Source organism: Astatotilapia calliptera, chromosome 18 (assembly GCF_964374335.1).
Source record: "Astatotilapia calliptera chromosome 18, fAstCal68.1, whole genome shotgun sequence".
Classification (NCBI taxonomy): Eukaryota; Metazoa; Chordata; class Actinopteri; order Cichliformes; family Cichlidae; genus Astatotilapia; species Astatotilapia calliptera.
The window spans coordinates 22,803,574-22,828,965 of NC_137439.1; the positions used below are offsets into that span (position 1 = coordinate 22,803,574).

A 25,392-nucleotide genomic window follows, 5' to 3' on the forward strand; every position below is an offset into this window, starting at 1 on the left:
GAAACCCCTGTGGCGCGTTTATGAGTTTGGTTATTTTTTTAAACAAATATCTTAGAAAGTAACTACTAGTGCATGAGCATCGCTCAGTGATGCTGTTGGACCACCCCAAACACCTCATTGGTAGCCATGATGAACACACCCAACCGTGGTCACATTTTTCTAAACGTATATCAGTGCCTTAATAGTTACGCTACAAAAACCTCCACGGAAGAGGAGAGTGAAATAGTGCTCTGACAGACCCGGCGGGGGTGACAGTAGCCCAGACTGCTGTGCGTTGATGCTCTCCCCTTGCTTCATGTGGCCTTTGAACTCATTGTTGTGTCGCGGGTGACGTCAGTGCCGTGTGCGGGAGACGGAGCGGCGTGCGCCTGGCGAGACAAAGGCGGCGGACCGACCGGGGTCAGGCAGGCAAGAGCAGCAACAGAAAGCCGAGAATCACTGTTTTTTTTTTTTTTTAACTAAAAGATAACCGCTAACCTTGGACTTCAGTTGAGCTCTCCCTGACGCTGGGAGAAATGAAGAGGCAGTGACACTCCTGTGGAAATCTCCTGGAGGAGGAAAAACAACAGTGCCCTCTTTTCGGTTTTAAACGTTTTTTTCTTCTTCTCCTCAAACGCCCCCCTTTCGGTTTGCTAGTTAGCCGAACCGCTAGCTCCTAGCGCTGCACAGCACAGGTCTCCTCCTTCAGTCTGCTCCACGTCTTTCCCTAAAGAACTGGGCTACGAGTGAAGAGAGGACTTCATCGACAAAACGTAGATAAGGTAAGTTCTCGTGGTTTCCGCACGTATTTAATTTTAAAAAATAACACGGCAGTCTGTGAATGTGAACACAAGTTCGACTGTCAGAACAGAGCTAAAGCAGCTAACCGCGGCGCTCTCAAACAAAGAGGTCGACAACGTGACTGAGTGCCGACTGTGTGGAGCTAGCCTGCTAGCTTTTGATTCTTGGAGCTAACAACAGCTCATTTATCTGTTTATTGTTTTTAAATTTACGTTTAAATTCGGACAGCACACACCGGACCGGCTGGAGTCGGCACCGAAAAGGCTCGGGAATATACTGTGTGTGGTTGTGAGGACGGGCAAAACAGTCAACCTCCTGGATGAGCTCAGTTGTCAGACAAACAGCAACAACAGACAAAGCAAAGGCGCTCAAATCAATACTGTTAATGCGCGTTGTTATTGTTGGGTGATCTGAGGCTCCACGGTGCTCTGTTACACTCGTATTTTGTGTGTTTTAATAGAAGACACGGAAAAACCTTTTATTTTTATTGTTGTTTTCTTTGAATTTCAGTAGAGGGTGAGCGGACTCCCAACAAAACAGGCATCCGTGATCTGATGTGAGATCCACGGAGAGACTATGCCTAGCCCTTTATTTCACCCCGAGATTATGGACCACGACGTGGTGATCAGCAGCCAACACAACGGGGTCGGTCTGTCCAGGGAGACGGATCAGGAGTCCCGGGAGGAGGACCACCAAGAGGCGCTCCGCTTCGCCCTGGACCAGCTGTCACTGATGGCCATGGAGAAGGTGGACTGTGGGGGCGGCGGAAGCAGCGGGCTTGTGGACAGCCTGGATGGGACCCAGGGTCCGGGACCCGAGAATTGCAACGGTGTGAGTGGAGGGGGGTTCGTGGATCTACAAATGCTGGACCATCCCAGCGGGTCTCGGGACTCTCCGACGTCCTGCTCTCCATCCCCGGAGTACTATGGCTCAGGGGGGTACCACATGGCCGGCTCCCATGCCATGCTCCACGGGGAACCAAACTCCGTCCTCTGCAGCAGGAAAAGAAGTGTCAACATGACCGAGTGTGTTCCCGTCCCCAGCTCCGAGCATGTGGCTGAGATAGTGGGCAGACAAGGTAAGGCTGTGCCGTTGAGCAGCTTGTTCTTTGTTTGGGTGACTGCCTGGTGAGCTGGGTCTGTGAACTTCAGCTGTCTGAGCTTGATGTTGTGGTCGGGCTGCACTTCCCTCTCCTGCTCTTCAGTGGCAGCATAATGCGGATACTCCACTGAAATGAAATGCCGCTGTAGTATTTGTGATTTTTTGTTTGTTTTGTTTTTTTAAATCAGCAATTAGACAATGCTCTGACAGAGGGTGAGGGAGTGAGCGTGGCTGAGTGGGAAGGGAGGGGGAGGGGAGGGAGAGGGTCAGACAAAGCGGCAGATTGTCGGGAGTCTGGACATGTCTAGCAGCCTGCACCAAACAAAGGAAATATCGTGAAATGTGTAGATTTTCTTCGTATCGCAGATCACAGGCGGCACTGAACTCACACCTTCACCTCATACATGCGTTTGTTATATTTGCTCCTCAGAGCAGATGTGAGGCTGAAACGGGGCAGCAGCAGACGCACAAACACGGGACTGGGCGGTGTTACGCCCTGCACCCAGCTCAGTCTGCCGCTGCTGCTGCTTGCCGCTACGTTTATACTCGAGATGATTTCTTTAATTATGATTTCTATTCGGATGTGTCCTACACTTTAAATTTAGTCAAGCCGTGGGTTTGTTTTTCCCGTTGCGCTCGCGCTAACGTTACAGCATTGTTCTCTTTGTTTGAAAAAGCCATGCTTTCTGCTTCCCAGAATGACATCACGCTCCGTGCGTCCTATTGGCCGCCGAGAATGAAGCGTCCGCATTTAAAGACACAGAGCGCAGTGTGGATGCTGCTGCTGGGAGGAGGCATGCAGTGCAGCACTGATTTAATGTGGAGAGCTTCATGAAGACCTGCTGGCTTTACTGCCTGTTTCATAAAATGATCAGCACTACCTCAGTTTGAGCTCATGATAAAGGAATGGCTGATTATTTTTCATTTATGCTGTAGTTGTCGGTAAATTAGGTGCACTTTGTGTAGTTTGGTGGCTCTCTGACTGTGGAGCATACACCACTGTTGTGGGGTGTGGATTATGTCAGGAAAATGCTTCTCATTTTTACTGAAGTGTGTTTTTTGGCTTCTGATGCCAGAGTAAGTCTGAATTTATACTAATATAATCATGTTGTAGAAATGCTACTTTCAGCTCCTTCCTTTTTCACAAAGGGTCACCACAGCGGGCAGATATGCATATTTGATGTGGTAGACCTTTACACAGTTTACCCTTCCTGACACAACTTCAAAAGGATTTGTGTCTCCTCCTGGGACCGAACAGAGGAAATTACTTTATTTATCCTTGCGACAGACTGGCAATCTGTCCAGGTTGTACCCTGCCTCTCACCCTGTGGTAGCTGGGACAAGCTCCAGTCCCTCCACGACCCAATAAGGATAAGCGGAAAAGAATGGATAGATGGATATTTTATGGCAAATGTGTAAATTACTACACCAAAGTGCCAGGCGTATGTTACAAAAATATTTTTGATGTCAGGCTTTGAAATTTAGGCTAAAATTTGTGCTCTGCCTAATATAGCCCATTCATATTAGTGAGAGCAACTGAATTTTTGAAACTTTACAAAGTGAAGCATTCATAATTGTCAGCAAAATCAGATCAACTAATAAAACAAACAAAAAAAAACATTGCAGTTGATTGTGTGCTTCTGAATCTTCCAGGTTGTAAGATCAAGGCCCTGCGTGCCAAAACAAACACCTACATAAAGACTCCGGTGCGAGGCGAGGACCCTGTGTTCATCGTGACGGGACGCAGGGAGGATGTGGAGATGGCCAAGCGTGAAATTGTGTCTGCAGCAGAGCACTTCTCTATGATCAGGGCGTCCCGCTGCAAAGCTGGAGGGGGTGGAGGAGGCGGCTCCCTTCCCGGACCACCAAACCTACCTGGACAGACCACTATACAGGTGCAGTAGCCCTGCTGTGGTGCTGGGGTCATGTTTTTGCTTTTTGTCTTGTTTTGCTTGAAAATCAGCTAAAATATCCTTTTATTTTATCCCTGATCCAGGTTAGAGTGCCGTACAGAGTAGTCGGTTTAGTTGTTGGACCAAAAGGGGCAACAATCAAGCGCATCCAGCAGCAGACTCACACCTACATCGTGACACCGAGTCGAGAAAAAGACCCCGTGTTCGAGGTGACTGGGATGCCAGAGAACGTGGACAGAGCGAGAGAGGAGATCGAGACTCACATCACCCTGAGAACTGGAACCTTTGTAGACCTCCAGGGAGACAATGACTTCCACACTAATGGCACTGATGTCAGTCTTGAAGGCCTTGGTTCCCTGAGTGGGGGACTGGGAGCGACTTTGTGGTCCAGGGCAGCTAGCCACCATTCTGCCCCCCCTCCTCCTCCAACATCCCCACCTTCTGCTCTTTCCATGTCCGTACACCACTCGTCCGGCAGGAAGATGTCCTCATCGGTTCCCTATCACACGCACAATGGCGGGATGAGCGCAGACAGCTTCAGCACCGCCCGGAAGGCCACTGAGGGAGGCAGTCCCACTAGCCCTTTTAGCACAGGCTCCAGCAGCGCTGGGGGATTCACTTTTGGGGGCGATTCCACCCCAGGACTGCCTTCGTCAGACGAGCTGGGCTTCGAGTTCAGTGCTTCCAACATCTGGGCGCCTTTCGTCAACAGCGGATCGGGCAATAAGACGGGCAGCTCCTCTCAGCAGCAGCCTCTGCGTCGCAATAGCAGCGGCGTCAGCGCCGGCGCCATCACTCCACGATTGTCCCCGACTCTGCCTCAGGACACAGGCGTGGTCCCCCCTCTGGATCACCCACTTGCCCGTCGTGCTCAAAGCGACCCCCTCAGCACTCTCTCCTGGCTGCAGTCTGGCAACGCAGGCGGCGGCTCCTTCTCCGGAGCATCGAGCTCCAGCTCCGGCGGCTCATCGACCGGTTACTCCTCCTGCTCGGCCTCCTCCCTCCCCGGTGGGTCGCCTACCGACTCAGAGGGAGGCGGCAGCGGCGTGGGTCTCACCTCTGGGATTTTGAGCCGACTGAAAGGCAGCTCTGGCTCTGGGGTTGCGGCTCTGGTTGGAGTCAGCCCCGGGGTCAACAGGGACTGCTTCGTGTGTTTCGAGAGCGAGGTGACGGCAGCCCTGGTGCCCTGCGGCCACAACTTGTTCTGCATGGAGTGCGCTGGGCAGATCTGCCAATCAACAGAGCCAGAATGCCCCGTCTGTCACACTCCTACCACACAGTGCATCCGCATCTTCTCGTAATGTCCCGGGCAAAGGGAGGGGTGGTGGGGTAAAATGTGGGATGGGAGGGGAACGGTCCCAAGTGGGGCACCAGCTGCGGCAGAGACAATGGAAGGAGTCACAATAATAACCTTCACACACATGATGGACCATAATAAATGCATTAATAGAGATGACGATACTATAAGGATGCTGATTTATTGCTGGTAACTGTCGATAAATGATGATGATAATAATTAATAGTGACTTATTTTCAGAGTGAAGTTAATTGAAACTGGTCTGTAGACAGTTGGAGCTCAGCCAGTCTCTTGGTGTTGAACTTAACGGAAGGAAACTAGTGTCTTATCTCTCTTCAGGCCTTCTTTTTGACCCAGAGCGGCCCTTGCGGCTGCCTGCTGGTCTGTCTCAACATTTCTTCATTCTGGCTTCTTCTTCAGATCTCTGCCTGCTCTCTCTCTCTCGCTCTCTATCTGTCTCACAGCCTTTCTTTTTGACACTTTTATACTTAACAGATATTTTTCAATGAAGCTGTCGACGAGGCCTGCACTTTTCTACTCCCTAATTTTACTGTTCTCAACAGGGCACCGCCCGTTTCCAACAAATCCCTTTGTCCTTTGCTCTCACTCATGCTGTTGTGGCACGAAGTGGCAAGGTTCCTCTTTTTTTTCTGTAAGTTTGGGACTTTTCTCTCTGTTTTTATTTTAAAGATCGCTGTGTTGTCAGGCACCTAGAAGAACAATAAACCCAAGGGACCTCTTAAGGATCAATTCCAGTTTCTCTTTGCCACAAAAGAATAGCCATCAGTAAGTAAGCCAAATGAATGTTATTAATAGACATCTCTTGAGTGAATTCATGTTGGATGAGTCTGCCCCACATTTCAAATGTGGCTGTCGCATTGATTCACATTAATTTTCCTTTAATAGGTGAGAAACGTACCATACGTGAAGTAATGTGTTTGAGGTCAGGTCTCTGTGTTTGGGCAGCCTGACAATCCCTTTACACCCCTCTGTCTCTGCGATATGCGAGTATGAGTGTGTGTGCGAGAGAACAACGCCCACTCATGCTGTTCGTCGCACCGCCGAGAGTAGGTCTGCTCCCTGTCCCGTTCTTCTTTGCTGCACACTCGGTCTTGAAGGAAAGCGACGCTCTGATCCATCCACACTACTGTAGTTGTCCTCCCACGTCTGTTACGCCCAGAACCACCTGTTTCTGGTGTTTTCTACTAGTTTTTGACTCTTGACTGTCAAGTGTGTGGCTGACAGACAATATTTTGAACACTAGGATAAGATGGGGCTTTTCTGATGTCACACAAGAATGTGTTGTCCAGTTAAGGTTAAGGAGAGAGGCCTCCTGCTGCTCCTCCTACACTAAACAATTACAAGGGGCCTCCATTGAACCTTTTCTTCATGCACTGTAAGGCCCGGCCCCTCTAAACTAAAAGCGAAAAAGAAACAGCTCTTACTGTTTTTGTTAGGTCTTCCACCTGTCTCTCACAGCGAAGCTGTACGGCACTCTCTGACGTCACTGTTGTCCCCATACAGCGCTGTACTCCTGGCAAAATGTAGTGCACTATGTGGCTGGTTGATTGGGGTCTGTCATGTGTTTCATAGCATTACTGAGTAACTCCAGTGAGGCGGGTACATCCTGTTTTTAAGTTGGGTTTTTTTTTTTGATTTCATTGAGTTTGCAGTAACTGCCTCCTGTAGTCTTTATACTATGTGTATGATTTTTTTTTTTTTTTTTTTCCAACGTCTGTGTGACGTTACACGGTTGCAGGTTTTTTGTTTTGTTTTTCCCTCTCTCTTCTCCCTGACACGTGTGGATTCAGCTCGTAGAACGAGACAAAGCCATGACAGCTGAATTTTAAAGAAAAGAAGAAAAAGAAAAAGACGTACCTAATTTACAAGGGCTTCCTCTGAACGCACAGACACACGATCACATTTTCAGGCTCACACGGTAGGAAGAATCAACTTATCCTTTATGGCAGCTAGTAGCTAGGTCATCCAGGGCTTCCAGACACTCGTCGTGTTCAAATCCCAGCAGCTGCAGAATGTTGTGCTTCTTTTTAGTTATTCTGTTTGTTGCTTTTTTCTTTCTTTCTTTCTTTTTTTGGGAGGGGGGGGTCTTTTGTGTGTCGGGGTGTGTGTGTGTGTAATTGCCCTACACAGTCATCACATGCAGATCCTGTTGGTGTGTATGGCGCTGCATCAGGGTGTCTCACAGATCAGGACGAGTTGCAGGGTTTAAATGTCAAGGAATTAAAGGTAACTCTTGAGTAAATATGTGGGCTGATTTTGCTGTGCTTTGGTGCTGTAGCCTGGATGATGATGATGATGATGTTTAACTTATTTTTGTCTGTTTCCTACGCGCGTGACGAGGCTGTCCTGGTTGAGCAGCAGCAGCGCACCAATTGGTGCGCAGATGAGCTCATGGTGCTTCTAGTGCAACTCCCTGCACAAATGCAGGAGAAATAAGTGGGTAAAGGGAGGCCGTTTTGTTCTCAGATCAACTTCTCCAATGCACTGTAGACCCAATGACCCTGTTCTCATTCTCGCCCTCACCCCTCCCCCTCTAAATGCCCACCCGGCCCCGTGGGGCTGGAGCGTGTTCCTCAGAGCAAACACGGGGCTGCGAGCGCGTCTATATGAGCCATTCTGTGATGACTGATGCGAGTCTGAGGCCCAACTTAAAGCTCTTACTTTCAACTGTCTGAGGTGACGCGTTAAACAATAAAATGTGTTGTGATTTCCAGATGGGTTCAGCGTAGATCCTGCTGTTGCACCAGGATGTTTGTGGCCGTCGAGAGAATGTTAGGGTTGATGTACAGTAGTTTAATTGTTAAAAGGTACTTTTTTTTTTTTCTTTTTTTTTTCTTAACAAGACGTCTCCCCCTTCCCCCACTTCCTTCCTAAAGGTTTGAAAACAGGGTTTCCTGAGGCATGCTAGCCAGTGACCTCTGACCTTTTTTGTGATTAGAGGTGGGGGGAATGCAAAGAGAGCCACGCCAGTACGGGGTGCCAGACTCCCCTCGAACCTCTGCTCTCCTCTATTTTTGCTTTAATTCTTTTTGTATGCAGAACCAAAATGTAAAACGTCAGCAAACTAGGTTTCAGGCCTAACCTGTGTGTATGTATATACCCTGGATACAATCATCGGGATCTTGTTTTTCAAAGCAAAACAACTTAATTGAAGATGAACGTAGTTTCTAAAAAAACATGTGTTATTATTTGTAAGTTAACCATCTGGCAATAAACCCATTCTGATTCTGCATGTCTTCGAGCCTTCTGGCATTAGCTAATAATTTTTAAGATACAAAAAAAACAAAAATACAAAAAAACAAAAAACTTTTTACACATTTTATTTTTTACAATTTATTTGCTTACCTAAATATCCCAGACAATAATGTGACCCTTTTATTACTTCAAATTTATTTTTGTTTTCCATTTTGTTTTCTTTTTTTTTCATTTTCCTTATTTCCTGTGTACTACATATAGGCGATTTATAACAAAATGAGAAAATTATTGAAGAAATTTTAAAATTGAAATATATTTTATTTGAAAGTTTATGGACCTTTTAACCGTGAGCCGGGAAAAATTGTATAATCGTATAATTTGAGCTGACTTGACGGTTATGAGAAATGTATCAAGAGTTTTATTTTTTATGCTTCTTTAATAAAGTCTTGTTTTGTTTTTGTTTTATTTTTGTTTCATTTTTTTACTGGAAAATAAGAACTTGTCTGTGTGCTGTGTCTTTGTCAGTGGAAATGTGCACAAGATTGCAGCAGCCGCATCTTCCGACCACATGGTGGCAGTAGAGATGCACCTGCAGAGGAGTAAACCATAATGACGTGAAAAGTGTAGCTCGGGAGTGTTTGCTTGTAAATGTGACAACAAGACGAAGTTATTCATTTAGGAACAGGTTTTTCCAGCATGTACTGTGAACTTGAAGATTGTGTGTCAACAGTATGAATCCAAACTGCTCAACTTTAAATACAGTCCCACTGTTTTCACTCAAACGTCACTCTTAAGTTGCAGCATTTAATGTACTTTAGGCTCAGTCTGAGCGTTAAGAGATATCAAGGACTTATACAGCTGTTGGGAGGAGTGAGTAGGATAAGAGGAGGCAGTTTGCTTTTTTTTGCTGCTTCAGTTTTATGTCAAAATGTACAACTCTGAGAAAAACGTGATTCGATGGAAGCTAGACGTCTCAAGAAGAAGTTGGGAACTAAAAAGCGACAGCTGAAGAAACATTTAATGAACATTTAATTACAGCAGGGCGGTAAAATGGCTGAGTATAAAAACGGCGGCAGAGTTTTAAAAATGTGGAATAATTTTAAAGTAATGTTCTTGAAAGTAGAATTGTGAATACTTCTGTCATCATCTGCAGTACAAAAGATTCAGAGAATCTCTGTGCGCTCGCCTGAAAATTGATACTGGATGTCCGTGATCTTCCGGTCCTGACGCGTCACTGCATTAAAAACAGGCGTGATTCCGTCATGGACGTCAATGCACCTTGGGGGGCGAGGGGGTGGGTACAGGAACACTTCCATCCACCAGAAACGCTGCTGTTTTCTCTGAGCCAAAAATAACCAGAGAAAAAGTGAGAAACTGCTCTGTGGTCAGATCATTCAAAGTTCCTGCAGGATAAAGAGGAGAGAGACCATCCACTTGGTTTACAAGTCTGCATCTATGATGGTAATAAGGTGCATCGGTGCCTGTGGAGTTGCACATTTGGAAAGGCTGAACGGTGTATATATAAGTAATAGAAGAGCATATGCTTCGTCCAGATGATGTCTTTCCGGCTCTTGAATCTTTCACTGAGACGATGCTAACATGCGTGCTTCACAGCAGAAGCGTTCACATGATGAACTGACCCGCACCAGCCCAGACTGTTCACCAACATTTGGCACATGAAATGAAAAATAAGACAAAGAAGACTCGGGACTTGTTTTTTAATGCTCCTCTCACCCGAATTCCATCAAAACCATTTTTACTTCTGTCAGTCACAACTGAAGAGTGATGATCACTCACTTTCCTGAATACTGTCCAGCACTGCATCAGTGTTTTCAATCAAATTACCTTTTTCAAATATGTATGAAGGAGCAAATAGAAAAATACACTGTCAGAGATTTACTTGCAAAAAACAGAAGTACATACTTTCCGTCTTGTGTCACAACTGCTCATCCAAGGATGCCCTGCTGCTCTGAGATTTGGTGAATGTGGAGGACATCTGTGTGCAGTCTGTGCAAAATGTAGCTGCAGTTACTTGTTTTTAGCTTACAGGAGTGGCCACCACTGTGGTCTTTTGCTGCCATAATCTGCTTTCAGAAATGCTCTTCTGCATACCTTGGTTATTTGAGTCACTGCTGCCGTCATATCAGCTCAGAGTAGTCTGACCATTCTCCTCTGACATCATCAAGGTATTTTCACCCAGAGAACCAGAGAATTTTGTCATTTCAGACCATTCCCTGTAAACCCTGGAGATGGCTGTGTGGGAAAATCCCAGGAGATCAGCAGTTTGTGAAATACTCAGACCAACAACCATGCAGCTTTCACTCACCTTTCTTCCTGATGCTCAGTTTGAACTTCAGCGTGCACATCTGCATGCCTCAATGCTTTGAATTACTGACCTGTGACTGTTTGAGTGGATAGTTGCATTAAAGAGCAGTTGAACAGGCGTACATAATAGAGTGGCCTCTGAATGTATGTAGGCTGACATGTGATATAAATGCTGTTTCAGGACCAAAAAGCGTGCACTTCACCGAAAGGGAAACCCATGCATTTAAATCTGAAGCCTGAACATGCGCAGACTCTTCAAATGGTTTTGTTTTGAACTGATCACATAAGTGTTTATTTGATGCTTTGCAAGACACAGGCTGATAACAGCTGTGCGGGGTTGTTGTGGTGGAGGTAAACAGAAGAGAGGGCACGGTTTTGAGTGCCGGCTTTCATTTTTCAGAAGATGTTTGTTTTTAAAGGTGCGGTTTTAATTCCCTTCAGTTTGTGTTTAGATTTCTGAGACGCTGTTTCTGGAAATCTGTTTAAACATTTGGCAAAATTGTAACAGGAAGTGTTGAGGCTGTTTAACAAAAAGGCAGCCTTGGACATTAAATATCTGAATTATAGACTCAGAAAACCAATAACAGCAGTATGGCATCAAGTCACATGAACACTTTTATATTTAACAGAAGGTTAAATTGCAAATATCCTAATGTATGACAACTAAACCTTCCAGATTCTCAGATATGGAAACTTGTCTCACACTGGGGTCAATGGACTGTTAAAGCACACATTTTATAGAGCAAATATCTTATTATTTGATATCATCCTTGTTAAATATAACATAAATGAAAATACTCATCTGTTACAACCCTTGTTAACTTTGGGATAAAACACCACAGTTATTTCTTCCTGACCACTTATCTGGTTTAGGGCTGACAGATGATCAGTGGAAACAGGAAGCACCTTATGTTTTTGTTTTGATTTTTAATAAATTTGCAATTATTTCAAGCTAGCGTTTTGTTTTTGTTTTGTTTTTAAATTTGTCATTGTGGAGTATTATGTGCAGAACTTTGAGGTGAAAATAAACCTAATCCATACTGGAATAAAGCTGCAATGCAACGAAATGTGGAACAAATGAAGTGCTGTGAATACCTCTCTGCTGAATCACACTTGTTATTAATCTCTCTCTCTTCCACAGCATGTCTTTATCCTGTCTTCCTTCTCTCACCCCAACCGGTCGCAGCAGATGGCCCCGCCCCTCCCTGAGCCTTGTTCTGCCGGAGGTTTCTTCCTGGGAGAAAAGGGAGTTTTTCCTTCCCACTGTTGCTGAAGTGTTTGCTCATAGGGGGTCATATGATTGTTGGGTTTTTTCCTCTATATGCATTATTGTAGGGTCTACCTTACAATATAAAGCGCCTTGAGGCAACTGTTGTTGTGATTTGGCGCTGTATAAATAAAATAAAATTGAATTGAATTTTCTGGTTGGCCAACTTAAATCACCAGTCACTCTAAACATGCATGTCCTTGGACTGTGGGAGGAAGAGGAGTAGCCGTGCAGACACAAGAAGAACATGCAAACTCTTGGACCTTGTCGCTATGAGGTGACAGTGCTAACAACTGTGCTGCCCACAATATACTAATCTCTGGGCTTAGAGTACAACATGTATAAAGCCTAAGACTGAAATGATCACCTGTCTTTCCTCACTCTTCACAGCGGAGAGGCAGCTGAAACTTGATCCCCTCTTTTGCTCCATATAGAGGTCAGAGGTCACACACAGAACAGAGAAGCCAGTTGATGTGTTCAAAGACTCACACTAGAAACTTGGATTAGGTCTCACTTGCATCCCAAAGTAAGAATAAAAATGACTGTTTCTGCTTCGACTCAGAGGCAGTGATGCGATTCTCAGAGAGACGGTTGGGTTGTGACACAAATGTCCTTTTAATAGGAAGCAGATCACAATCAGGCTGCATTCCAGTTCCACTTCATCCTCATTAAAGAACAATCGATAATGATAAGAAACAAATTAGAAACATCCTCGGTAGAAAATAATTCTCTCATGCGAGTTCTGTGTTCACTACATTCGTATTGGTTACAGATGACGTATTCACAAGCCTTTTGGAAACAACAGATAACACAGATGAGCTGTCGTTACATAGCTTTGAAAGTAAAAACAGGGAAGGAGGAGAAAAAACCCCCAAAACAAAACAGCAAGTAACATCAAAGAGACACGTGCTGGCACAATAAAGTTTCCCATCATGCAACTGGAGTTGATTCTATTCACAGGGCGCCATTGTTGGTCTCCGCGGAGGTGTGTCAGCGTGCATGCATGCATGTGTGTCATCTTACATGTGCCCTTTTGTGCTTGAGCAGAGGTCTGTGTGTGTGTGTGTGTGTGTCATCAGTGCATATGTGTGGTGGTGTCTGTATACGTGTACACACATACAGACGTGAACCAGGCAGCCAATGAGCCTCGGGCCGGGTCATCACTTATTTATTGTTGCTTTTTTTTTCAGCTACAACCTGACATGTCAAGTTTTTGTCTTGAGCTCTGGGGTTACCAACGGCAACCCCCCAAAAAAGTTTAACTGTGTTTAAAGGAGCACTCCGCTGATTTGTGTGCAGGTAAAAACAAACAAAAGAGAGGGGAAAAAGGTAGTGCTTGGAGTTGTTGTCCATATATTCTTCTTCCTCGGGGACTGCATTACCCACGATCCAGTCTGGGTTAGTTATTTGTTTTTCAGTTATCTCCCCCCTCTGCAGAGCTTTAAGCCACAAGCAGACAGGACTAAGCAGGACTGACTCTCCCACCCCTCCCTCTTTTTAAATAAGCAAACGCTCAAATCCTGTGCAACAGTAAAAATCAGTGGAGTTCCCCTTTTAATGTTGGGCAACAACAGCAAAATCAAGCACGATCAAGTGCAATTTAATGGCCTAAATCAGAGGCATGATTTGGTCTCCCCAAGAAAGACGTGCTTTTAGGGTTGAACTATCCCGACGATCGGAGAAAGAAGGCTCTGCTGAGAGTGAATAACATTCAGACGATTAGTTTTTGGTAGCTTTTGAACAGTTAAGCGAAGACAACATGTGACAGGGCCAGCAGTGACGCCCGGGTTAAAACAGAAACCTACCCGGCGTCACTGACATCACTCAGTTTTACACAGAGACTACAAGACGAGCCGGATGGCGACCGCGAACGCTTGCTCACCTTTTCACATGACTAAAAGTGACACTTGTACACCATAAATGCTTGGCGGTGACTCTGATGGCTTCATTCTTTGAATAAAAAAAAAAAGAAAAAAGAAAAACATGAGCTCTGCTTCGTGCAAATTTGGTCCTACTGAAGGCAAAGCAGTAATTCAAAAGCAAAACACGTTCCTTCTTTCTTATCCAAAACGTGTGAGAAAGAGATTACACACTTCCAACAGGAATGGGAACTTTATGAGTCCACAAATAAAATATTTCAGTGAGATACAAAAACCACGTGATCATAACTTTCCCATTCCTTTCATGCAGAGTGTGCAGTTGGTGCTTCTGTTAGTTATTGACAGCGCATACGTTTTGGGTGTGTAGGTACAATGTATTGCTCACAATCTCACAGCCCATTTTGCAGGTGTGACTATCAGCCCACACAGGCACACACACACACACACACACACTCTCACAAACACACACCCCTTCACGCATACATTAACAAAAAGCGTATTCACCAGCTTTGTTGGTGAAACAAACCACTATTGCCTTGAACAGATGTGTTCAGATGCGTGTGCAGGCGATCGGGAGGAAAGTGTTCCACCGAGCGGTTGTTCGGCACCACGTGTCCTTTTTATTTGTTTCGAGTTCCTCCACGGTGACACTTCAAGGTTTAAATGGCAGAACAAGCAGGCGGGCAACAGAAGCACGGACAGCATGAGTTAGTGCATGAAGTGACATCCCAGTCCACCCATCCTGTAGCCCTTTTTTTTTTAAATTAATGTGCACTCTTCAGGGGGGAGGGGAAGGTAAGACGTCGGGGCATTGCTCCGTTTTGTCGTGACGTGAAGCAACAAGAAACATTTTAAAAACTGCACATTGTGTGTGGCCGCGGCTTTTGCCCCTAACGGCACGTCACACGTCACGGCACGTCATGGATCCACTGGTGGTGTGTCTTCATGTCACATTTTATAAAAACCTTATTGTACCGGGGTTAAATGCACCATGCTCACACAGACAACATATCGGAGGCACCCATCTTTAACACGGGAGTGGGAACGGTATAATCACAGTGTTCCTGGGGGTCAACATGCAGGAGATTACATTACAGGACTAGCAGTGATGTTGACCTTGGATGTCAGATGATCCAGGGTCAGTGTTGTGTTTTTTGTTTGTTTGTTTGTCTGTTTTTGAGGGGAAGGAGGGCTGATCTTAGATCTGTGTCTGAACTCCAAATTACACAATATGTTACATCGTGGGAAGCCTACAAAGAGCAAAACAACGAGGGTCGGGGAGACGGACTGGAAGAACGACACACAGTCAGGCAGGCAAGCAGACGGACGGACAGGCTGACGGAGCATAGCTATGGCGAGGAGCAAAGTGCAAAGTGGTCATTCTCAACCTATTCACATGGACTTGTTGTGGATGCAGTGAGCGTTATCTCACATCTAAATGCGCGGCGTATAAAAGGCGTAGTGTGGCAGGAACGAGTGAGTGAGGGATGGGGATGTGAGGCTTCAGTGGAGAGTTTTTGGGGGAAATGACTAATGAGATTCATATAAACATATTCCTGCTTGTTTGCATTGATAACATTGCGATGTAAATGTTGCATAATGTAAGCGAGATATGTACAACTGAGCATTTTTATGTGTGTGCTTGTGTATTGCACGTGGTTGTCTAACTATGCAGGTGTGAGTAGTATGTGTGCGTAACACTTTGCCGGTCAGGTACGTCTCTGTGCACACGTGCTCTCTCGCTCTCCTCTCCCTCCCCTCAGCTGCGGCCCTCTTCGGCCGAACGCTGGTCTGACTTGAGTTTGACGAATTCTTTCGCCACGTCGTCGTTGTTGCGCTGAGAGAGGATGCGCAACACCGTCAGGCCCGTCTCGTCCATGTGGACGCGTCTGCCCAGCGGCATCCAGCAGGTGACGCTGCCCTTGTTGGCTATGTCCTTCACCTGCAGCACAGCCATGCCCACGGTGCGGTCCTCCCTGGCGAAGCAGTAGTCCTTCACGCACACTTGCAGCTCGTAGCTCTCCGGCCCGACCTCAGTGCCCAGTGAGCTGGAATGAGACAGAAAACACACGATAAAGGTCAGCTTGTCTCTTCTGGATCAGCTGGTGCTGCAAATCAGACTGAGTGGACACTCACTACTGGAAGCTCTCATTGAACTTTGGCGACCAGCTGTTGTTCTTGGACTTGGTGGCAAATTTCCTCTTCTTGTCACTCAGGTGAGGGCCGATGATGTAGACTTCGACGAAAGGCCTGAAGCCCTGTGCTTTCCATTTCAGGTCATTAGCAGCGATCACTGGACACAGAAAGCCAGGGTAGGTAACATGAGTAATAAATCCATAACAAACTTTCAGCATGATTAAATTGGTCTGAGAGGAATTTAAGGCTCCTGTGGGTCTGCTTTCAAACTTTATAAAATACAGAAGACCAGATCAGCAGTGGAAAATACAACCAAAGAGTCCAGTGACTTTAGTCCTTTCTAAGGACCTCTCCTCGTGCACCTCTGGACTGCTTATAGAGCAGCCATTATTCTCATATTGCTATTATACAAATTCTGTTTACACTCTGTTTGCTGTGGACCTCAGTGAGAGGAAACATCAGCTTCTGTGTCAATGATCATCACAGTGATGAGAGCCGATTCTCTGGCTAGGACCCTGGTACCAAACAGCAGACTTCAAAGTCCACTCTGTCTAAATCTGAAGGCGACACGTCAGGAGCATGCTTGTTTTTTTTTTTTTGCTTTGTTTGTTTGTTTTTTAACTCATCGGCTTTTGCACTGAGAATTCGTCCCATAGGGTCAGACTGTTGACTGTAATGTGCATTCTGTGGAAGTGGTGAGAGCATGAGAGGCGAGACTGAGTAGAATAAAATCACATTTGGCTTTTGCTTTGTTTTGTATACAGCAGTGCATTTTACGCTGTGGGCCACATACAGGCCACTTTGATGGTAAATGGGCCGGTTCCCCTTTGTGTTAGTGTAAACAAGTTTAACCACACAGCCCTGAGACATCTTGATTTAAGAAAAAGAAGTACAGTTTCAAGAGTTCTATGTGTTTCTTTTTTCTACATGACACAGAAATGTTGCTGTAATGAATGAAAGCATGCATCTATCAGCATGACTCTTCAGGCTAAATTTGTAAAAAACAGATGTGTAAAACTGCCCAATTAAGCAGAAAGATTTGCCCTTTATTTTCAAACACTTACTGTCTGTAGCAGGTAGTAAAAAAAACCAGGTACTTTTAAGCCATTTAATTGTTTATCTATTACTTATTTACTTTACTTGATCAGTACCCAAATCTGTACAAATTGTGAAAATACAGTTAAAAGTTCCAAATGTATGGCCTCCATATTTTCCAAAGCTATCCAGTGAGTCACACTGGAGTCTTTGCCTGGCCGATTCTGGCCCCTAGACCTTATGTTTGACACCCTTCTTTGAGCAGCTTCCACCTGAAAGAGCAGGGTTTGAATTCTGCCATGATGCAGATGGCTGTACTAGTCTGGTGGGAGGGGCTGTTTGTTTTTCGGCCTTCTTCACATTTCTGCCGACTGAACAGCTTTAAGTGAAAAAATAAAAGAAGGTGACAGAAGACACAACCGCAAAAGCTGCTCTGCTATTTTTACCTTTCACACTGATCTTGTGTTCTCCATTAGGCTGGGGTAAAATGTCCACATTCATGACCCCCTCACCGACTGCATCCACTCCAGACGCTGCAAAGACACGCTCTGTTAGTGGATGACAGGCAACTGTGCCCCTACTTTATCTTTCCATGGCTGTGAACTTGTGTTTTCTGCAGACCCTGATGTAGCACAGTTGAGATGTATGACTTCAAGAATTGTAATGTATCAGCAGACTGTGAACTATATTTAAACATGCAGATGTTACACACAAACGTGCGCATGCAGGCAGGAGTTCTCTGAGATAATCTGGTGGCCGGGTAAAGCGGCTTTTGTGCGAGCTGTAATGCAAAGAGAATGGCAAACTCTAATGCAGTGAGAAATCTTAATTTGTTAAAGAGACTACAAACTCTGAACTGAAAAGAAAAAAGTAGATTAATATGAAAGGAAACTAAAACAGACTGGACAAACACTGCTTTTAGTTAACTACCACTGCTGTCTTAAATATCATGTTTCTGTGTCTCATGCAGCAGGCAGGGTATGCATACTGTTATGTAGCAGGCTACATCTTTCATAACTGGGCATGTACTTTAATCAATTAAAGAGCAAAAAAAAAGAAGAGGGAGCAGAGTGAGATCTGAGCTGTGCCCAAAGCGAACACTGGTCGCAGTCAGGTTATCTTGGGTTCCTGACAGTTTGATCACAAATGTATCTGAGCAGAAGCTTGAGTGCTGCAGGTTTGCCCTGGGGGACATGCAGACGTTACATAACACTGCAGACTTGTACCTTTTTCTGGTGGTGTGTCTTCGTTCGCTGTGTACCTGATCCCTTTTCCTCCATGGACTGAGGGGAAATGAAAGGAAGTTAGTATTAAAAGAACAAGCTCACACTAGTACATCTGCACATGAATATCATTTTCCAACCCAACAGTTTATAGAAGTGGTTCTGGCTGATGTGTCTGACACCTAAAGGATTAGGTATCCCTCAGCAAGGTGTCCAGAAACATGTCTCTGACCTACAAACCATCTTCAGGCTTTTAAACTTATATACTTTGTATCTAAAACAAGCAAAGGCAAAGAGTATTTTGCAGTTTTCCTACCATAACTCACTCAACCAGTGAATTAAGCATTTTCTGTACTGTAAGCAAGTCATTCTTTTTAATCCCATAATCCTGTTTAATTCCATAAACCACAGTAACAAAGAATAAGCAGCTGAGCGCTTTGAGAACATCTGAAAGCTTATTTGTGTGAAATTGTTTGAAGCTACCTTGTGACCGTGTGTGTGTGTGACTCAGATTGAAGTCGTACCCTGAGCGTTCTGCGAGAGGACAAACTTCCTGATGAGTTTATCTGTGGCCTGCGTGTACAGAGACAGGGCGTAGCGCAGAGACTGCAGATCCGGACTCTTTTCCAGAAACGTTTTCTTCAGGCCCACACCGCCGGCGTGGAAGTATTGCTGTGTAACAGATGTGACATGACACGCTTATTGAGGATAACCGAATGGCAGATAGACGGCAGACACAGCGAGCTCTAAGCAGAGCGTGTAATGTGAGCGAGTGCGACTAAACTGCCTTGTAGCGTGCATCAGGGCTGTCAGTATGCAAGCAATGAAGAAGTAATTTAAAGATCTCTAAATGTGCGCCAAACCTGGCAGATGCAACAGTGATTAAGAGTCACATTTAAGGTGGGTTGATTAAGAATGGAGAATACTTCTTTTTTCTATTGATTTAAAGAGAAGTCTCATGTATGATCACAGTGTCCATAGTAAGTAGGGAGATTCTATAATATGTGCTGCCTAAAAAACATGTGATCACCTCCTCATACCTTAATGGTGTCCAGCGCTAGCTCTATTACTGCACACTGCTTAGGAGTCAGAGCCTTGGCCTCCTCTCGGCCCATGTGTTCCTGCAGGACAGGGAGAGAGGAGTCATTCTGTACTGCTGACATTCAATAAACGCAATTTTTTAGACATGTTCTTGTTCCACTCATCTATTTTTAATCACCTTCAGCTTTGAAAGCTGTCCCAACTCCTTTGCAGCATTGAAGATCATCTGAGTTCCCTGTCGAGGAGAGACACAAAGACCAGGTGGCGCAGAGTGAGTGGATAAAAGAAACAAGTGGAGTTTTCTGAGATGTGCCAGTGAGGAAGATTTGCAAGGTGACAGGTGAGCAAACTCCAAGTTTTATGCTGGTTTATGCACTTTAGTAACGTTGATTTGAGTGAAAATTACCTTCTAAACAAACAAAGCAAAAAGGTTACGTCTTTGGAAAGTTCTCAACAGCAAGGAGGATTATAGTTTAAGTGCTTAAGTGTGCAGTCAGCAGTACTGCAGGGACTCATTGTCACGTAACGCTGCCTCTGGTGCACTGTGCTGCCATCTGAACTGAGTTTTTGAACTGATGCACTGTATCCACATAGAAAAAAGTGACAAAGGCTATGAAGAGTGAAGTTAAGATCCCTGTTTAAAAAATAAGTGTTTCTTCATGCTTAAAAAGGCTGCACATATACTTACAATCACCTATGAAAGGATGAACAAGAAAAATGGCAGGATAGATGTGTTAATGTACAAATCCAGGGTAACGCAGCAAACCAAAACACTAAAGAGGAAAAGGGTGAAAATATCCGGGGGGCGGCTGTCTTGTTTTTTAAACACGTACCGTCTGGTCAGTAAGGGTCGGAAGCACGATTGTTTTTTCCATCGTGTTCATCACCAGCTTCCACAGCTCCTTTAGCACTCTCTTCAGGACCGTTTTCTCACAGATCTTAGCAAACAGTGATAAGCTAAAACACAAAGAACACAGAATCTCTTAACACACACTATAACAGCTTAAAACATGATTTCAGTCATGGGTGTAATTTTTTTTATTCATTTTGATCATCAGATACAGCCACAGGGAAAAAATAGACATGACCCTTGTTTGAGGCTTTTGGCTAGGGCTTTTCAAAATAAAAGTATCTATTTGGTTTTTTTGTTAGCGGTGGCATTGTTGGACTGGGAGCAAAACTTTATTTGGTTTCATGGCAATCCTTTTTTTTCTATAAAATGCTTATTGTGCAAAATATTGGAATTTTTCATAGCAAAAGCAGCAACTGAAAATGTGGCCATTTAAAAAAAAAAAAAAAATCAATAAAAAGCATTTTTTTCCCGTTTTTCTAGGTAAGGTCAAGAAATCTCAACATTTGATCCCAACTCTTGAGACAAATTTAAGTTGTTTTTTTAAACTTTATTGATGGTCCATGGAGAGACACTTACTTGCTGTCCAGGAAGTCCATGATGGGTTGCAGGACATTGTCAGCTTCCTGCACTACACTGCCGTTTGCTGGGACAGTCTGACCTTTGACCTGGGCTAGGATGTCCCCCATTTGTCTCACGTTATCCTCGATCTGCGGCTGGAAACTATATCATCGTGTGGAAATATTCAAATGAAATGGACTCAAAAAATTATTCTTTGCCCCCACGAACATGATAGAATAATTTTGAATAAAATCTAACTGAAAAAAAGAAAATCAAAAGATTATTTATTCAGATTATTAATCATTAAGGAAAATATACTTGGTATAAACCGAGTGTATACCAGCCAAGTACAGTTGATTTGACTATTTTCCATAAAATTTAACATTTTGTACTTATGTAACAAGATTACATGAAAGATTTAAATGTAATTGAATTACTTAAAATCAGCTTTTTTGGGCCACAAATATTTTTCTAAGTGTGTGTTAAAGCTACTGTGGTTTCAGGGTGACAAACAGACGCACACACCTGACAGCAAAGATGCGGCTGAGGTCATCCATGACGCTATTCAGTTTGTTCTGCAGCTCCTTCAGGAAGTCGCTGGCCTCCACATTGAGCTGGAAGAAGACAGATGTGTTGAGTGCAACAGCCGGGTCACATGAGAACAACCAAAATGAAAACAGCCCGTTTGGAAACTCACATCTTTGCCTCCCATGGCCTCAAACATCTTCTCCAGCTGAACTCTGAGCTGCTGGATGTTATTGATTATGATACATGGCTGACGGGAGAAGGAGAAAAATCATTACACACACTTTTGTCTCTTTCACCCCCCTCTCTCCATCCCCATCCTCTGTCTGCTCCTGGCTTTTTATTGTGATCAATCAAGGTTAGGCCTCAACCTTTTTATTGCCTTGTCTGTGAAAGCACTCTTTTGATGCAGGGTAGCAGAAGCAAGAGTTTTCAGTAATTAGTGCACCTCCGGGGCCTCCTAGTCTCTCTGGGAGTGCAGCCCACGTTTCCCCAACCTTATATCACATTCAGCTAATTACACAGTTCTAATTCACTTTGAGAGCTGCAACCTGGGCACAGCTATTACACTGAGGAACAGTTTATTATGTTCAAATTAATCAACTTGACCATTTACACCAATCAGTGTAGAACATAAAATGCAGTTCGAGCTCCACAGTTTTTCCACGCTTACCACTTTCTCTTTCTTGACATGATTTGGAAAGTCCTTTGCTATGATGTCAGCATAAGACAGCAGGACATTGCCAATCGTCTAAAAAATAAAATAGTAATAGTTAGACATATATGACAGCGGGGAAACACTCTGTGAGAGATTTAGTCGGTGAAAGTCACCTTGGCAAATCTCTTCATGTAGTTTCCAACGATCTGAGGGTCAGGACACTCCAGTTTACGGATGATTTCAAAGCTCTGATTGAGCTGAGAGAACACGTCCACCACTGAGCAGGAGAACAGAGCGTGCTCTGACGTTACCTGGAACTGTTGATCAACAAGAAAGAGCAGGAGAAGTATTAGAAGCAAGCGGTACATCACATTGACCTGAGCACTGACATTAACACAGACAGGGCTCGAATCCCCTGATGGCCACCAACGGGAGAAATTCACATCTGGAACAATGGAGCTGACCCTGAGGTCAGCTTCCTGTGACAGCATTTTAAAAAAGTTCTTCTAAAATCTTTTGGATCAGGGTGATCAAGGCGATCAGAGGGCCATGATGGGAAACAAGTCCCTCATTAACAGCCCGGCCATTAGCCAAGAAGTGAATAATGTTATGGTAAGTGCCAGAGCCTGGGGATCGTTTTTTTTGCTGACACAGGAAAGCAGAAGCCGCCTCTGGTGACAGTAATTGGACCCAAAGGATCCCCGACATATGAGCTGGGAGACTCTTCAGCTGCTTTGTATCGACTTTTTGGTGTGAGCCAGACTGAGAGTGTGAGATGCTTCATGGTACTTGTGTGTGTGTGTGTGTGTGTGTGTGTGTGTGTGTGTGTGTGTGTGTGTGTGTGTGTGTATGTGTGTACTAACTGGTGCAGTGAGGCATTTTTTCACTTTGGTATTGAGTCAGTATCGAGCCATTATTGACTCCCTTGAGGCATTCAACCCTTTCGTCTTAGTTTGGGATGCACTGAGTCGGAGAGATGATGAGAAATTCCAGAATTTGCATGAAAATTGCATGAATACATTTTTCGGGGGAATTTGCCTTCAGGTGATGGGCCTCATTTAAGTTTTCACTATGTATTCAGCTGCTGTCTCAACAGAATGTGATTGTTCAACATTTTCCTCCATAATTTTGTAGTTCCAAAAAAGTTTAACTATTCCTTAAAATGCGAAATAAGGCAAGCATAAAACTGCATCTCATAATGTTTGACATTGTGGGTGTAATCTTATGAAGTTTTATGCATATGTCAGTATTTAAAACAGATACATATGAGGATTTAACTACAGCAACACCTGAAAATCTGATAATACATAACCTAAGATCATGTCTGAAAACAGTTACCCCATCTTTTTTGTCCCTCTCGAGGGCCCCGTGGAGAAAATCTCTGGACACTTCCTCATTCTCGTCCAACCACATGATGACAAATGGCTCAAACCAGCTGCACAACACAGAATGACAAAGGGCAACATAAATCTTTATGCCACGGTGGTAAATGTTTCAGGAAAAGCATGCGGTGCTATAGAAAAATACTCACGCTGGATATTCAGGTACGTGCTTCTGGAAAGTGGGAAGTTCTTTGCAGTACTCATTATAGAGCCACTTCACCTTGAAGTGCAAATTCATATAATCTGCACTTTTGCACAGGCGTTGCTTCTCATGCTCTGAATATCAAAGTGGAAGAACAGGTGAGGAAAATTACACGCAAAAATTCCAAAATAAAAAAAGCCCATCACTCCCATCTCATCACCCTGAACACTTACCCTCCATAGCGTACTTCATATCTTGTGCAAACATGTTCCACATGACTTCAGCGCTGATCTTGCCCACATTGAGTTCCTGGGGAAACCTGAAGGAGACATCACAGTGCTCAGGACTAAATCCAGCTCCATATTCAGTAATGGTGCTGTATTATTTAACAAGACAGCCCAGGCTCTTTCTTGTGTAACTCCATCAGTGCTTTCACAGCATGTTTTCAGCTGCCAGCAGAGAGAAATCCACCACAGAGAGAATATGAAATTATCAAGATACTATTATTCTCAGTTTTCTTCCTCCAAAAAAAGCTATGAGTTTATTTAAATTTGTACTAAAATATTAAAAATACACAACCAGCAAAGCTGCAGGAGTTATTTTATGAACATAAAATAAGGGACTGCTGCAAGCACAGTTACATAATACAGTTGATACTGTTTGATTTCCTAGACATTGTGCCCTCTTTGGATTTTGTGCTGAAAGGATGCTATTTGTGTCTCATAACAACTTCTGTTTCCCTTTTTGTTCCTTTTTTTGTTCCATCACACCCACCACCCATTAAATAATAAAGCCTTTCATAGACTAGTCAGTCCTTACAAGAATCTTTGGACTCAGACGAAAAGAATTATGCATCGTGTAGACTGCCTTTCATAGACTAGCCTTGATATTTCAGCATTGCCTGTGTATAATAACTACGTAGAGTCAGACAAATCTTATAAGCACACACTCACTGATTAAGGCAAGGAGTGTACGAGTTTTTGTCCTCCTCTATGATGGACACAATAAGGGTGATGAGTTTCGACCAGAAGTCCAGGTTCTTGACGCTGGGACCCTGCTCATCTGGAGGGACAGCTTTTGACTGAAATGAGAAAGGTTTCTTTCACTGTAAAGGCCCTAAAACTGCAACAGCAGCATCTGTACACAAAAACAGAGGCACACTCACAGGGTCTGTCTGATATTCCCTGTTGTAGAGGTCATGGCAGTTGTTGAAAATGTATTCGTAGGTGGAGTTGAGACAGGCTTTTACACAATCCTTAACCACCTGACTTGCCCTTGGGGGACTCTGCAGCTCCTGGACCTGAAAACAAATATTAAAGAGCATATTGCTGAACTGAAAAGACCTCAAAGCATTTACCAGGCACACACAGCGTCATCAGGAGGGTTTTCTCACTGGGAATTTAACCGTAAACTCACTGAGCTGCATAAATGGCACCCGTGTACAGTAGCAGCCACACAAAAATGATCACACGCACACATATTACAGTGCTTCATGCTAATAGCTTAAGTTGGGTTATGTAGGGTTATGCTGATGAGGCTGATTCTCAGTTTGTGCCACAGGCTGCTTCTAGAAAGTACTGACATTTTTCTAATGTGTTTAGAAGGAAAAAAAGAGAAAAGAAGAAAGAAAAGAAAAGAAAATTCTTACCTTCATCCTAAAAAAAGTGATACTAGTCAAAAGGTCAACAGTAGACTTGAGGTCTTGCAGTCTTTCGGGACTGCTGGCAGGGAAGTTATTCTGAAAACGCAAACAGAACTAATTAAAAAATATAACTTATATAATGTTATATATAATATTATGTCGAAGTAGCTTAAAAGCATGCTATTTCTTATTTAAACGATGCATGCACTCAGAAAATCAGGAGCAAGAGACTGACAAACAGGGACACTTGTGATACTATGTAAGCTGCGTGTAATTAAGAATGAAATTGTTTAGCACATTTTCTAAAAGAAATAAGAGAAGTAATTACCCGATACATGGACAAGTCAATTCTCAGGGAGTTGTGCAGCTGATCCAGCAGTTTGACAAACCTCTCCTTCTACAAAGGAAAAGATGCAGA

General features: G+C 44.1%; 2 protein-coding genes and 1 long non-coding RNA gene across 4 annotated transcripts in view; 2 read left to right on the forward strand and 1 right to left on the reverse strand.

Annotated features, from left to right (window-relative positions):
• The first annotated feature begins 365 nt into the window (after positions 1 to 365).
• On the forward strand, positions 366 to 8,805 carry LOC113010064 (RNA-binding protein MEX3B). 2 transcript variants are annotated; one of them, XM_026148886.2, is made up of 4 exons: positions 366 to 761; positions 1,291 to 1,858; positions 3,535 to 3,776; positions 3,878 to 8,805. In XM_026148886.2, exons 2-4 carry the CDS (start codon positions 1,357 to 1,359, stop codon positions 5,093 to 5,095), a joined length of 1,962 nt encoding a protein of 653 aa, XP_026004671.1. In that variant the 5' UTR covers positions 366 to 761; positions 1,291 to 1,356; the 3' UTR covers positions 5,096 to 8,805. The 2 variants fall into 2 exon arrangements, with proteins under 2 accessions (XP_026004671.1, XP_026004672.1); XM_026148887.2 differs by having other exon boundaries at positions 1,294 to 1,858.
• A 3,685-nt stretch (positions 8,806 to 12,490) lies between these two features.
• The window catches only part of LOC113010456 (protein unc-13 homolog A), a 33,757-nt gene continuing 20,855 nt past the window's right edge, over positions 12,491 to 25,392 (reverse strand). The window contains exons 23-42 of the mRNA XM_026149507.2: positions 25,303 to 25,371; positions 24,981 to 25,070; positions 24,498 to 24,632; positions 24,286 to 24,413; positions 23,566 to 23,651; positions 23,340 to 23,466; positions 23,147 to 23,243; positions 21,982 to 22,125; positions 21,824 to 21,901; positions 21,323 to 21,400; positions 21,151 to 21,239; positions 20,644 to 20,787; positions 20,048 to 20,171; positions 19,393 to 19,449; positions 19,214 to 19,294; positions 18,698 to 18,845; positions 18,177 to 18,233; positions 17,397 to 17,483; positions 15,916 to 16,072; positions 12,491 to 15,827 (exon numbers count right to left, since the gene is read on the reverse strand). Of these exons, the coding sequence (XP_026005292.1) occupies positions 15,539 to 15,827; positions 15,916 to 16,072; positions 17,397 to 17,483; positions 18,177 to 18,233; positions 18,698 to 18,845; positions 19,214 to 19,294; positions 19,393 to 19,449; positions 20,048 to 20,171; positions 20,644 to 20,787; positions 21,151 to 21,239; positions 21,323 to 21,400; positions 21,824 to 21,901; positions 21,982 to 22,125; positions 23,147 to 23,243; positions 23,340 to 23,466; positions 23,566 to 23,651; positions 24,286 to 24,413; positions 24,498 to 24,632; positions 24,981 to 25,070; positions 25,303 to 25,371 (2,265 nt within the window). The 3' untranslated portion in view covers positions 12,491 to 15,538. The remainder of the gene's footprint in view (positions 15,828 to 15,915; positions 16,073 to 17,396; positions 17,484 to 18,176; positions 18,234 to 18,697; positions 18,846 to 19,213; positions 19,295 to 19,392; positions 19,450 to 20,047; positions 20,172 to 20,643; positions 20,788 to 21,150; positions 21,240 to 21,322; positions 21,401 to 21,823; positions 21,902 to 21,981; positions 22,126 to 23,146; positions 23,244 to 23,339; positions 23,467 to 23,565; positions 23,652 to 24,285; positions 24,414 to 24,497; positions 24,633 to 24,980; positions 25,071 to 25,302; positions 25,372 to 25,392) is intronic.
• LOC145422078 (uncharacterized) lies at positions 18,845 to 20,897 on the forward strand. Its single transcript, XR_013903464.1, has 3 exons — positions 18,845 to 19,073; positions 19,428 to 19,554; positions 20,548 to 20,897. It is a non-coding gene; the product is annotated as an uncharacterized LOC145422078 (long non-coding RNA).